Source organism: Lampetra planeri, unplaced genomic scaffold (genome assembly GCF_965212315.1).
Source record: "Lampetra planeri unplaced genomic scaffold, kcLamPlan1.2.h2 scaffold_975, whole genome shotgun sequence".
Classification (NCBI taxonomy): domain Eukaryota; kingdom Metazoa; phylum Chordata; class Hyperoartia; order Petromyzontiformes; family Petromyzontidae; genus Lampetra; species Lampetra planeri.
The window spans coordinates 2883-17570 of NW_027615797.1; the positions used below are offsets into that span (position 1 = coordinate 2883).

The 14688-nt window shown below is 41.8% G+C and overlaps 2 protein-coding genes across 2 annotated transcripts; one reads left to right on the forward strand and one right to left on the reverse strand.

Moving 5' to 3' along the window:
• Positions 1 to 434: 434 nt before the first annotated feature.
• Positions 435 to 3429, reverse strand: LOC144742300 (alpha-endosulfine). The gene is made up of 3 exons (XM_078624770.1): positions 3373 to 3429; positions 1216 to 1338; positions 435 to 605 (listed from the first exon to the last, which is right to left on the reverse strand). The coding sequence occupies exons 1-3, from the start codon at positions 3427 to 3429 to the stop codon at positions 435 to 437; spliced, it is 351 nt and encodes a 116-aa protein (XP_078480896.1).
• A 798-nt stretch (positions 3430 to 4227) lies between these two features.
• On the forward strand, positions 4228 to 9617 carry LOC144742299 (HORMA domain-containing protein 1-like). The gene is made up of 10 exons (XM_078624769.1): positions 4228 to 4260; positions 5003 to 5147; positions 5473 to 5536; positions 5766 to 5802; positions 5916 to 5936; positions 6106 to 6132; positions 6212 to 6279; positions 6374 to 6519; positions 7300 to 7457; positions 9522 to 9617. The coding sequence occupies exons 1-10, from the start codon at positions 4228 to 4230 to the stop codon at positions 9615 to 9617; spliced, it is 795 nt and encodes a 264-aa protein (XP_078480895.1).
• Positions 9618 to 14688: the final 5071 nt, after the last annotated feature.

Consider the following 14688-nt stretch of genomic DNA (forward strand, 5'->3'; position numbering starts at 1 on the left):
GTGTTGTTCAGGATGCAAAAACCCAAACATATTATACAGAATACAAAGTGCATTAATGCGCCCCATCAAACCCCTGCCTGATGACACACACCTACTGTGATGCATGTTGGAACACCACAAAACCAGGACAAAAGGGAGGGGGGTAGATCAGAGCGTGCAGAGGCAGCAGAGCTGTGCACGATGGGAAGGCAGAAACGGACACGACCTCATGGACCTGCTGAAACCTCCTCCCCTCCCAGCCTGCCCCACCCACATATAAGCAAATGGAGTTTGAACTTATACAACTCTGCCCGATATGTTAAAGCCAGTGGTGTCTGGGGATGAGTAGGGAAGAAGGGTGGAGGGGTTGGACATATTGGGGACACAGGTGAGGAGGAGGAAGGACATTTGTCGGGAGTCCCAGGTAGGGGGGGGTGCTTCTGGGATGATGAGGGCTAGCCGGCTAGCTTGCTGGTCACCAAGGAGGACTTCCTTTGGGGTAGATCTTGCGGCGTGGGAATGTGGTCACCTGTCACCAGATTCTTGTCGGGCCCTGCCACCGGAAGCTGCTTATTCTTCATCTTGGCCTTGGCCATATTGTAGTCGCCAGAGTCAAAGTACTTTTGCTGTGTGAGAAGAGGGAGAATTTTACAGACAGGCCACATCCAGATTTCCATTCAGTAAACACGTGGTGTTTGTGAACTTGGATTTCACAAATCTACATTCGTGTGTGATTAATCACCCCAGCACACTGTGATTCTTGCAGTACTGCAGTGATTACAAGACTTCGGTATAGCCAATACCACCAGAGAGAGCATGCCACCATATACGACCCCCTCTGTCTCTGCCTCTCCACAATAAACCTGAGAGTTTTGAAACAGCTTCATTTTAGGGCTGCTCAATCAGATTGGTGTGGCTTAGTGATTCTGCTTTGCTTTATACACATCAATGTGGATGCGCCCTTGGCTACACCTACACCTACTTGTCAACGATTGCCCTGAATGCCATTCAAATATCTCAAGTGGTGTATTCACAGTACTTTGAGTTTTAGTGTGTGTGTGTGTGTGTGTAGAGACAATAGTGTCACCTACACAGAGAGTTGATTACGGGTAACACATAAAAAATAGCTGCCCCAGGTAGATTTAATTGTTAGATAATTCTCTTTAGCATTCAGGCCAAAGCACTTTGATAAGCCCGCAACTCTGAACACACCCCAGATCATTTAAGGTCGCTTACTCCTTTCTGTAGTCGCTTCATGAGAAAGTCTGAGCCTCCGGGTCTCTGGCCAAGGCCGGGGTACTTGGCCTTTAGCTTCGCCTCCTCTGCCTTCACCGGGTTTGCATTCTTCTCCTGGGAGTCCTGTTGGGACATGGACAGATTCCTTCATATACACACAGTCACATCACGTCATAAAGTTATACGTGAGTGACATACAGAGTTGCAAAAAACTGTGGATGGAGTTCCTAACAAAAAGGAGAATAACTTCAGTATAGTGGAAGTGATTTAGTTAAAAAAACGCAGATAAACAAACCACAGTAATGTGGAAGATGGCCAAGAAAATTGCAGTGACAGAAGGCATTAAACCTATTACACTGTCCGACAGAAGAGCCTGGTTCAACATGAGGAGACTATTTCATTGTTTCTTTGGCAATTTGTGTTTCAGAAAAAGCAATGATGGGTGATGATGTTCAAACATCTGAAAATAAAGATTTCATGCTGCTTACTAACAGTTGAACCCTCAGTAAATATAACTTTTGTTTCACTCATACTCAGTAGTTCAAGGCAAACTGTTAATGTATGTTGAAATACAACACTATAACACACACACTGTTGATATGGCTGATAATATTTTCGGGGATGCATTGTTTCTCATGAATCAGTACACGTTGAAAATAAAAACATTTGATTTGCAGCAAAAAGGTTGCAACTGATACACCCTCAGAAAGGGAATTTTTTTTTATAAGCTGAACTGGAAACACTGGTTAATGACAAGCACTCAATTATGGTCAACAGAAATTCCAAAAATGCTGCTGCTGCTTCTACAAAAACACCAGCATTCCTGCTGTGAGGCTCATCAGAAACACCTCTCAAGAGAAGCTCTAGTTTGGTCCACAGACCTAAAACTACGACAACAGCTAGTGAGAGGAAGTTGACTCTTCAGTCAGTTTAGAAGTGGTCTGGCTGCACACTGACGCCATCCTGAGATATACCAGTCTACAAGCTCCAAAGGTCCTTTACGCCTTCCTTCAAACAATGCCTGGACTATGCAGCACACAACTTTCACATTAAAGACAAGATAAGGCACTCAGGTAGCACAGCTTACATGGGCAGGGATAAAATGTGAGTCAGGACACAGAAGCCGATGAACAGATTCCCTCAGGAGGAGGGGGTACATGTATCACAGACTGTGCTGCTGAATCATTTGTATCCATGACGAGAGTTACAAGCTACTTTGCTAAGGCACAGTAGAACCCAACAACATGTAATATATTGGAACAAAGTTTTGATAAATGTATGTGCAAGTCCCCACAGGTATCTTTCAGATTTTGATTACATTTCTTCATTACATCATTTGACAGAATACGAACAGTAGGGACATGTTCTCGAAGCACAGAGACATGAGTGTAACCAAAACTCTGACAACACTCCACTTCCACAAAGGGCATGATAAAGAAACGAATATGCTGTTAATTCACAAACTTGGAATCTTTACATTGTGTGATGCTGTCTTCTATCTGGGGATAAATGGTGCATGTAAGCTGCCTAAGCATTATTACCATTATATTGCAGTTTTTCCCCCTCAATATGCAAGTAAGCGCACACACCCAAGAATAAGCTAAGACCAACAGGTTTGTCGACAGAAGCCTCCAATTACTGCGCAGCAAGTCATTCAGCCCCCTGACTGTTTTGGTAAGACAACATGCTAATCGTCATTCAATGAGCCGACGTTGACGACAGCCAAGCATACATTATGTACAATTTGATATAGACTGACATCATCTTTTCGATTACAATCATTCTAATCAGGTGTTTGCATTGGTTTCATCAAGTTACTCGACAGACTGTTGGCCCGGCACGTTTGTCGACCCTGTCGGACAGACCAATGGGGCCCGAGCTGCTGCAGATTCGTTAACCAATGACCGAAGGCAAGGGACAAAACAGAGTGACACACTGGCAAGGAAGGTGCTCTGGAAGGTGGCACGGCCGCGACAATAACACTCCCAAACATGTCGAAACATTTCAGTTGCCTTCATATGCTTCCCAATTGTTCTCCCCTGCTTTGTTGCACCGGTGAGCTGCTACAAACACTTCACTTTTGCTAGCTAAGGTTCGCAACCTCCAGCTAGCAGACTCGGTGGTTAAGTTAGCCAACAACATCAAGATAGCTGTCACCTGTTTTTCGTCATCGTAGTCCACCTGAGTGTCCGAGTCCAGGTTTTCTGATGACATGGTGCGCGTATACTGGCACTCTGGTCAGGTACTCTGAAAACGCAAAGCGATTGATATACGAGGTACCGTTTGATGTACCTGTACGGGATCTAATCCCCTCTTTCCGAACACGACTGCTCCCCAACAAAAATGGCGTAATGATATGTGACATCACTGCCAGGGCATGTCCTACTTGTGATAGACGTATACAGTAACCAATAGCAAAGGAGCCATGGCCGACACGGAGCCAATGCGCTCACAGTTCCAGCGCAGCGGTCTGTGATTGACAGCTTGTTGCCCAATGATTATATGGGTAGTAGTTTGGGGGCGATGCGTGGGCTGCAGTGCATCCACACAAATAGCACACATATAAAACATACATATAAATTAATCGGTCACATTCCGTGACATAAAGTGCTCAATGAACACATCGAAACGTGTGTAAGAAGTGAATTGGTTGCCATCGATGTGAGTGAGTTTCTGTTTGCCCACGCAGCACATTTAAAAGCTCTCCTCTGATTGGTTACCTACTACTATTCAGTCAAACATTCCGCGGGAGTTTCACCATGTTAGCTAGCTTGGTTCAACATTTTAAAATTGCATCCACCGAATGTTTTGTTTAAGTGCACCGTTATACTGTAACTTTTTTTTTTAGTTTCCTTATCTCAGCAGTCATACGTATTTTTTTTCTAACATGAGTGAGGTAGAAACTAGCATCTAGAACGTTAGCTCGTAAGCTGTATTGTACCGTAATGGAGTTAAACGGTCTGTCTTCCTCATTATCTCTGTCTTTGCCGATTTAGATTTTGGGTTGAAGCAATGGCGTATGCACAACAAGTGACAGCCCCTCAGGTAAAATGAACCCATACACTGCATTTAATTTACATCCACGATTTTCTTATTGTCTTTCTTATTTTACGTAACAGTTTGAAATATATATAGTTTAGAATAGTAATTGGAATGATAGTAGTTGTCAAAAGTAACCACATGGCATTATGTGACACTAACGTTTGTGACACAGAACATATGTATGACTTTGACACTGTCATAGACTAAACTGGCCCATGTAGTATTTTGGTTTACCCCACATTCACCAGCTACATTAGAATTCATTGGAAAAAGTTAATCTCAGATTGTTAACCATTCAAAATAAACATTCATATAGATAGGTACATTATTAATCTCCAAAAGAAATTCACATCACCATCGTGTATATTCGCACAAAGGTCCTACTTGTGCATTATACCTCATTTCATTTTTACATTAAAATGCTTACCCTACAGATTTGTACTCCTACATGTTGATTTACATAAGAGGTCAGTAGATTCTAACTTCAGTATGTTTCAGAGAGCACTGACATTCTTAAGCTGTGTGATCTCAGTGCTGACATTCAGAAGGGGGTACATTAAATATGAATATTATTTGGCTTATACGTTAAAACATTCATGATTGCAAGTGTACCTGATGCATATTAGTGGGTATGGATGTTTTATATGTTCTGCAGATGCTGCTGTTGATTGCCTAAATTGCATGTGTAGGTGTTCATTGTTGCTTTCAGCACTCAGTATGTGGCTCGTTTGTCTCTCACATTCAGGAAATCCTGCTGTTGCCTAATCAGGTTCTCGCAGAGCAGCAGTCTATAATCGTCATAAAGAAACTCCTGGCCATCGCAGTGTCTGGCATCACATATCTCCGTGGACTCTTTCCAGAAAAAGCTTATGGGAGAAAATATGTTGAAGGTCAGTTATGCGTGCTTTGCAAATTGAAATTTGCAAATCTCATATAGTGGCAAGATATTGGCAACTACTAATATGATAGAATAGAAGTTTTCTAATGCTTTGTCTATAAAAGGGCATATCTCTTTTCTCCTCATATTTCTTTTGTTCTGTCTTAATTTGTATTCATTTATATTGTGTTGTGATTTCAGAGTAAGTCACCCACAATGTCATTGTACTTGTGTATGATGACAAATTTAGATTTTTGTATGACAGTGGGATTAGTCGAGTGATCTAGGTGGTAATTTTGACATTAAAAAAAAGAAAATAAATCACTCTCTCCCAGCAGATCAGAAAGTGATGATCCTTAGAGAGGAGCATAGTTGTCCTGGTGCCATACAGATTGTGCAATGGTAAAAAAAGCAAACAGCCTCCACACTCAGTAATCAGCATCACTGGTATGGATGTACTGTTTGGGAAGTTCTCAGATGGCAGATTACATACATTTCCAGGTATTGTCAGATACAAACGATTAATAAATTGAGAAAGACATTTGTCTGTCTTCAGGCAGTTTGCAGTCTATTAAATGATATCACACAGACAGCGTTGTGAAGTTAAGTAGATGTGTTTATATTGTTCAAGGATGGAGGGATGCTTTGAGGCCATCGAGAAAAAATATGTAAGTCATATTAAATATTTTCATCAGAAAACAATATTATGTATAGTATGCATACAATATAAGTGAATTATTGCCAGCAGAATAAGATTATTTGATGTTTTTCCTTCCACCAGCTGCGGTCTGTCATTATTTCTGTAAGTATTTTGCTGCTTTTATTTTTGTTGCTGTTCTCTGTATAACTGTGTAACCTTTGTGATTGATTTAGAACAGTTGAAATGGTTGTTAAGCTTATGGTTTTTTTTAAAGAAATAGGAAATTAATTGTTATTGGAATTTAACTTCTGTCAATTTGCCATTTTTCTAGATTTATACGGACCCAGAGAACCCTAAGGTAACATACAACTGATGTTTGACCAACCACACCCAGCTAAGCTGCACAGCAGTGAATATGATTCATGCTTCTATTGCAGGTAGTGACTGAGTATTACCAGTTTAGGATTCAGTACACCTCTCATGGAGCACAGATGGACTTTGAAAGGTAGGACAACAGTGAGACTATGAGCCAAGGTTATAAGATATTTGAGAAATAAACATACACTAATTATTTAGTATTTTATATATTCTAGCAAAAGCAATGACAAGATGTCAAACTTGCCATGTGGGAACATGAAAAAGGCGAGCATCCTGCTGGTGAGGAAGCTCTACGTTATGATGCAGAACCTGGGTCCTCTGCCAGAAAACGTCTTCCTCAAAATGAAGCTGGCCTACTATAACGATGGTAACAGGCCTTTCCAAAGTGTTTGTCACAAAACTTGTTGTCTAACTTTCAGATCAACAACCAGGGTTGAACCAGGGTTTGACCAGGGTTGAACCAGGGTTTGCTGATCCAGGTCCACCTCCCAATCGCCCAGCAGGGTCAGCCAACCCAGGTTAACGAAATCAACTCAGGTCCAACTCTGGTTGGAATCTTGGTCTGAAAGGAGAAACAAGTGGGATTAGCAGCAGTGTTATAGCGCTTATTGAATAACATTTTGTATAAGATTGTGTTTATCTTTAGTTTGTGTAGCAATGTAAGGATACAGGGCACAGTTTTGTATTCTCTGCAGGCATAGCAGTAAATAAAAACAATTCAAAGGTCAAACATACAAAACAGACAACCATTATAGCACGCCCCGAATCCTTAAAAGGGTGCATTTTTTGTCACACCTCGACAACCTTCTGCACGGGATATGTGTGCAAACATGTAGTTTCACTGAGAGCAAAAAAACCCACAATGTCAGAACTCCTGAAAACGTTGACTATGACAGTACAATAACCATAAATATAATGGAAGGCACAGATGAAAACATCTGGCTGAGCCCAAACAAAAATGTTGGCTTTGTATGCTGCAAAAAAGATTTGAAGTACCACTTACCGGCCATTACTCTAATGAGTAACTAACTCATTAATAATGAGTTTTGTGGGGAAAGGACATTGGCGATTTTGAGAATCGTGAGGTGCCAGTGGAATTCATAAAACAATGCATTTGTTCAGTTTTCTCTGTCTTTCTGCAATGCAGTCACTCCTCAGAACTACCAACCGCCAGGCTTCATGGAGGCTGATGGTGACACAATGGAGTTTGAGAGGGAGCCAATCCACCTCAGCATGGGCGAAGTGGTCACCCCTTTCCACTCCATCAAGTTGGACATGGGCACTGAGAGACAGAGGCTGGAGCAGGTAACGGGAGGAGAAATGCACGAAAACAACTGACTGTATGCTGTGTGTCATCCATAAATTGACTATTGTAAATGTTTTTTTCATATCCTCAGATGGAGATGATGGACACATCTCAGAAGTGGTTTCTGAGGATTGAGGAGGAGGGAATCTCATTACAGGCTAGCTCTTCTTCAGCTTTACATACAAGACAGGCACTGTTACTCCTGAAAATGGAGTGAACACACAGCCGATAAAAACACCCACGAATGACACGTCATGACACATACTTTGGCAGTACTTCCTAATAGAGATAAACGGTTGGATGTGCGAGTCAGTGTTTGTTATCAACAGTCTGTTCTTTTGGCCTGTGTGCACTTATCATGTTCAGATAACATGTTTTAATCTTTAGGGTCATGTGACTGAAGATGTGGAGGAACTTGACAAGGAGAATACAAACACTGGTAAATTCTCCACTTATGTCACTTGAATTACATCATTGGGTTCATCATTGTCTCTGCATGATGCTTTCACGAGGCAGCTAAAAACATTTAATGTTTTAATGATCATGTCCAACGTTACTTAATGCTCATTGCTGTGTTATTTGAAAGTAAACTGTATATAAGGAGAGTTACATGTCATCATGTCCACACTTGGGGTGGATTTCATTCATTTGTAATTCCTTTGACTGAACTCCAGTGATCCAGATGGGCTGTGAGGAGAAGATGGAGGAACATACAGAGGTAGGTTTGACATGATAAACATCAGTGTTCCCCCATGACCATGTTACAAATAATTTAGACAAGTTAGGTACAAACAAGTTAGATAATCCTTTAACATGACTCATTGTCGTTACCTATCAAATGGAAGTTGGTAGTGAGAATTAGAAATAAAAAAACATTAAAAAAATAAAAGTTTGTGTCTTACAACAGACAAGTAAAAAAACAAACCGAGAATGACGTTGGGGGAAACGTTTTTTCAGTTCCTGTTCAGTTTGAAGGCTGGGGCTGAAAATACCAATCATTATCATCTCTCAGTTATTTGTATGGCACTAATACTGCCTTTCCGAACATGGCTGCTCCCCAACAAAAATGGCGTAATGATATGTGACAGTCAGATTTTAATTGAGACTTTTTAATAAGTGATTATGGTCTTGAAAGTCAGAATGACTCTCAGGCCTATAGACATGAAGGATACTGACACCTAATGTGCAGCGTTGTTTCACGGGCATTGTGGACCACATGTTCCCTCTCAGGTGGATGAAGGGGAATCCTCTGACAAGAACATGGTCCTGAGGAGAACCAGGAGTGGACTGATTATCAAATCTACCATGGTTGGTCTGACACACTTCTCATTCATAGTAATTACTAGACAAACCTGACAACCATCTGTGTTTCTGTAACTTCATGTGAACGTTTCTCAGTGTCTACATGAAGTCTTTTTGCCCTGCTACATAGTCATCAGTAGAACTGTGCTAGCGATGCTCCTTAAAGTTTTATAATTCAAAAGTATCAAGAGTTATTTTATTCCAATTTTTTTTCATCTGTTTAAGGCTTAAAGGAACAGTCTGAATGATTTAGAGGGATCTAGGGAGTAACCCTAACCCATCCATTGTTGCCCCTGATTAAACATTTTTTGTTGAGCTGAATTACATAATGTACACTGCCCTGATATATGAAGGATTTTAGTGTGTGTGTGTGTGTGTGTGTGTGTGTGTGTGTGTGTGTGTGTGTGTGTGTGTGTGTGTGTGTGTGTGTGTGTCAGGAGACAAACTTGATTCTGCAGGCCAAGAAGCAAAAATGGTGTTTCTAGAGAATGTATTAGTATTATTATTGATATTAAGTATTCTCTCACAAAGGAAAATCCTTTTCTGATAGTTCCTGATTCTGAAATAAAGCAGCTGTACTTTTACGCGTGACCATAGTTAATGTCAGATGAATTTTCATGTAGAAAGGTGCGTAGGAATCTTGGTTGTTTCTCAGATGAGTCAACATAGATCACTGTGGTTTCAGAGTGGGATGCTGCTGTAGACACAGAAAATATTGTGCTTGGCTTATGTCGACTGTGTGTGTCTCCTTCTCTTCTCAGGTTTCCAAGTACGAAATCCCAAACAGCCAGGAGACGCCTTCCACCTCTGTGGCAAAGAAGAAACGCAAATTCAGTGAGCCCAAAGAACACTTCTGACCTCACATTAGCAGCGTAGCAGCGAGTGATTTGCAGTGTTTTTTTTGGCGACATGTTAGATGTTTTTAATGCATGTTAGAAAAGGATTTCACAGTTTCTGAGGTTGTGATGGTAGTCAATTTGTACTTGTTTTGTTGTTATGACAGTTCAACTAAAAGAAATAGATGTATACATGCAGAAACATGGAATGTTCTAGAGAATCAAACCAACTCCAGCAGTTTTCTTTCACTGTTACCATTCTGAGTTATAATATGTAGTGCAAAGCAGCATTGAAAATAAAGCACATCAGCTGTGTTACTATTATTATTTTTTAATTACTGCTGTTGGAAGCATAAGTCAATCTCATAAAACATTCCATACTGTATTTCAAAAACATCCCTCCATCTTTGAATAGACCTTCCAAATGCCACTATTTGCATGTGAGGTGCCTTAAATGAAGCTGTTAAGTGAAAGTGGATTATATCTGTACATAGTGACCTTTGGGCCCAGATAAGAGCCTGTCAGCAGCCTCCTGCCCGACAAGCTGTGTGTTTTTAATCTCCTATTGTTTTTCCCAGAGAGAGGGGACATTTGCTGATAGACTGCCTTTAACCCACTGCAGATCAATACTGCAGGAAGCTTTTGTGATGCATATCCAAGCAGCCCCCACACCCCGTCTGGAGGAGGCTGGGGGTGAGCAGGCTCCATCAAATAAGAGGCATTAAGAGGCCACAACATTTATTTCATTGTCTCTGTGCTTTTATGGGTATTTGTGATAACGGAGAAGTATAAAGCAGAATACACAACAGTGGAAAGAAATCCATGGTGGACAATACCTACACGTCGTCGAAGCATTGACGCTCTTTATGAGCTGTGAAATGAACCTGAGCTCATCACGCAGCTGCACTTCACTTTTAAAAATTATTTAGACAGCAGGGGATTCTCTGGGTATTGAAAGGTGATGAAATACAACAAGGCCCCTTTGCACATCCAGTCATGTGTTGGAGATAACCAATATCTCTACTTACAGCATATCACTGAAATGAAGCAATAAATAATGTCCAAAAGGCCAAAAGTGTCCAACAGCATGGAAAATAACACATTAAGGTCAACGATATTGTATCATGGCAGAAGAAAAAACTCAAAGCCTCAATGATGGACCAAGATCAATCACCTCTTTTAGATGAAAATGAAAAAAGAACATGTTTTAAGGGTAAAGCAGCTTTCTCATCAAGCACATCCCAAATATCTAACAATAAAAGCAACAGGAATTTAAATTACAATTGTATTTCAAGTCACCCTCAATCCTTCACTTGGATCTTGGGACTCTACATCATTTCTGTACACACACGTCCCCCAGAAATGAATTCCGAAATTAAATTCAGGGACACACGTCCAGCGGCCAGTGTTAACAAATCAATCAGCTGGTCAAACAGCATGAGGGGCCCTCTGGATGCCTCCATACCAATCACAAATCTGGGTTTGGACTGTCTGAGTCGATAGCTCAGGTCCAGGGTTGCCTTGTGCGCGGTTAAGGGCAAGACACACTGACAGACTGATGGACAGACAGACGCAGTCCATCCCAGGGCTTCTTATAGATTAAAGCCAGCTTGTGTGAGCCTAGAGTCGCGATGCGATGATTGTGCCTGCAGGGTCTATACCCCAAGGGGGGGGCTGGGCTTTACAGCAGAAGGGAGGAGGTGCGAGGGAGGCAGTGGACATCCAGCCCAGGGACTGTGACCTCTTCGACCTTGCCAGAAGGGTAGCAAATGTTTCCGAGCTGATTAGTGCCTCTCCAACAGAGAATCCCGCTCACTGGAGGCTCTGGAGTCAGGTAGTGGGCAGAGGGCACTGGAGCAAATCCAGTAAACAAATGTCATTCAAACATTTTCAAGCATTCTTCATATTTGTAATAAGAAACACGTTTGTTTTAAATGCCTGTTCTTCAAACAATAGCAATAGCAATACCATTTGTTTGTACAGTTAACAATACATGTTATACATGTTATTTTTTCTCATTAGAGATATAAATAAATTAAAATTAGCACTATCCTGATCAGACTGATGTCAAGGCAACACCTTTATTCAACTAATATGATATGCTGAGATAATGAATTCCTTCAGAGTTGCAAACTGTTATTACATTACTGTAAATTACATTTACCTGCTACCTGTCATTGTGCAGTATTACAACAAAATGAAAAGTTCTAGCACTTTTCATTTTGTGAGACGATGCACTGAGACAATGCAAAAGAAACATACGTGTGTGTGTGTGTGTATATATAATATATATATATATATATATATATATATATATATATATATATATATATATATATATATATATATAAAGATTCATTGGATTCAAATATCACATAAATATTGACAAAAGTTTAGCTGAGTAAATTATCCCTTATTCACCCCCATAAACAGTGAGAATCTTCCTGGATAGGTTTAAAAGAAGGTATGAAATATCCTGAACAACCACAAGGGGGCGACCAGCAGCCATGAAATGATAACGCCTGCTGTTTTGTGTCATGACAGAAACGCATCTTCTGCCTTAATCAGGGCGTACAGTTGGCCTCCTCGCTGTACACAATTTGAAAAGCATGTGATCATATTAAACAGCCAACACAAAGCTATTCAACTTGTCTTTTGAGAGACACTGTGGCAGAGTCAACAGTATTGATCTGAATAAGGAATGATGAAAGGAGGGGAGGCTGAGAGCAGGTGGTAGTGGGCCAGCAGATTCAGGGATTTAGCCCGCTCACCGTATATGTATGGCCAGTGCTGCTGAGTGGCGAGGGGACCAATACCTACTCGAAACAGATGCTCAAAGCAATGGGATGTGCCCCCATTGTGATCAGAGTGGACAGCTGAATTGTTTACCACCAAAGGGCCCTTTTCTTCAGCGACAGGCCTGCTCACAATAGGGCCCCCACCTTACTCACTGAGGATTTCTGCAGGGGGAAGCTGTGCAGGATGGGGGTATAGTGCCTGTTCAACAAGGGATAGGGGGTTTATAGGGTGAGCCTCTGTGCGTACCCCCTTTTTTTTTCTTTCTCTGTGTTCAGATGGACCTCCCTGCACACCCCCCCTCTACAAAGCCCCCCGAAAGATACCGCAGGGCAGGGGTTTAAATGTCACGCTTGGCCATTAGAGCGCCCAGCCCCCGGCTCGTGTCTCCTGGGGGGAGCACGCTGAGAGACAGGGAATGGGAGAGAGCAAAGCTAAGGGGAGGGAGAAACTTACCCTTGCCCCTTTGTCCATTGCGATAGGCATGAGCTGCTAACTGACTCCAAATCAAGTGTATCCTCTCGCCACGCGTCCTCGCCTTGTCCTGCTCTTGCTCAAACACAAAGGCCCTCTGTGTTTTTATTTTTTCACTCATCCATAGGTGAATAGCAGAGTTGGTCATGGTATGTTTGGTGGAGCAGCTTACAGGAGGTTGCGCGGTCAACGTTCAGCTGTTCACCGGGCTGAATGATAAAAGTAGTTTGCCATCGTGAGACGTTCAAGATCGGTTCACGCTGCACTCCAGTGAGTTCTAACAGGACAAAAATCAATGCTAAGTTTTTGAGTTCAGTCACATAAGAGGGACTTTAAAATGTTAAAGTGGGTAGAGGGAGAAGAAAGCGTTGGATGAAGTATGGGGGTGACAAAGTGTCACTGTGAAATAAAAGTACAGAAAGAAATATACAAGCTGCTGGCCAACTTTATCCCATCTCAAGGTCCTGGCCCATACTTTACCCACCCACAAGATTGAGTGTTTTATGTATCTATTTGTTCTCAATAGTGGCACACTTGACCTTGAGGCAAGATGTGTGTGCTCACAGCCTGGCCCGGGAATCATCCCTCCTGTCAGAGATGGCAGGGAGTGACCTTGAACCGCCAAGACGCAGGCGTAGCTGAGTGCACAAACTCATTTAACTCCTGGGTTTGTTATCGACATGCTGTAATCGTTAACATCATGGATGATGAATAACAACTGACTTGCTGTAAACATGCGCAATACGTTCCTGTGCCACACAGACTTGGCCCAGCCATGGGCGTATGATGGTAAAGTTGAGGGTCAAGTGAATGTAGGGCCATATCACTTAGACCTGTTTTTCCAGACAATCACAGCAACAGCTCATCAAGAACGCTAGCAAAGCACACTTAGGTGCTTAAGGACATTGATCACTTCTGCCTTTTTCTCAGCACAAATACCTGGATGTGAAGTGTGCTCCGACACACTTAACCTCCAGTCTTTGCTATTCAGGCTGCTGCAGTGGGGTTGTGTGCTCTGACTGATTGTTGATCTTTTTAAATGCGTGGAATGTTGTTACGGCAAGGGCTGACATAATGACATTACACACACAACAATTTGCCCATCAAACAACATAAAATTACAAATTATTTATTTGTATAAACTATTCATTTTATTCTGTAATTGTCTTCATTTGGCTAAGCACGGTTTTCTGACACACACAATAACAAATCACTCCTAAACTCAATATATCTATGTTATAGTTATAGTCAGCACTGATCATGGTTTGGGTAGATATTTGGTTCAGAACAATCAAATAGAAAAAAGAAAAACAATATGTCACAACTGTCATACGGTAAAATACTGTAAACACAAAGGTCTTGAAGTGCTTCATCTGTTGTCAAGAAGTTTGCAATGGTGCTTACTTAATGTTTCATAGAGTAAGTCAGTTTCCACACCAGGCCCTCAGTTTGACCATATGTATAATCTGCCGGAAGGGAAAAGAAAAGTTCTTCCTTGGCCGACAGCCCTGGGAGTTTGACTTCTGCCCTGTCAGTGTTTTCCTTCTCTCCATGCCGTTTCAACTAGCCAAGGTGCAAGGGCAGCCACTTCTCTCCTCTCCCAGCGCCTTCCTCCTATCCAATGTGGACATAAACATATGAATTTCCATTTCTGCTGTAGCGCAAAAGATTAACAGCTCCACCACCCCAAGGCTGGCTTAAGAGAGAAGGGCAGACATCCAGCAGTTGTTGGTGGGATGTATGCGGGGGTGAAGATCCCTTAAGACTTGTTTGAGGCTGCTATGGATTCTGTGGATGAATCCATAAGTCACACATGGTTGTT

Bases quoted from the DNA above. Each gene is read 5' to 3' on its own strand.
- LOC144742300 (XM_078624770.1), bottom strand. From the start codon at position 3,429: ATGTCATCAGAAAACCTGGACTCGGACACTCAGGTGGACTACGATGAC. The intron at 1,339-3,372 runs GTGACAGCTATC...ATGTCCCAACAG, and splicing joins ACTACGATGACGAAAAACAG to GACTCCCAGGAGAAGAATGC. The intron at 606-1,215 runs GTAAGCGACCTT...CTTCTCACACAG, and splicing joins TGAAGCGACTACAGAAAGGA to CAAAAGTACTTTGACTCTGG.
- LOC144742299 (XM_078624769.1), top strand. From the start codon at position 4,228: ATGGCGTATGCACAACAAGTGACAGCCCCTCAG. The intron at 6,280-6,373 runs GTAGGACAACAG...TTCTAGCAAAAG, and splicing joins GCACAGATGGACTTTGAAAG to CAATGACAAGATGTCAAACT. The intron at 7,458-9,521 runs GTAACGGGAGGA...TTCTCTTCTCAG, and splicing joins AGAGACAGAGGCTGGAGCAG to GTTTCCAAGTACGAAATCCC.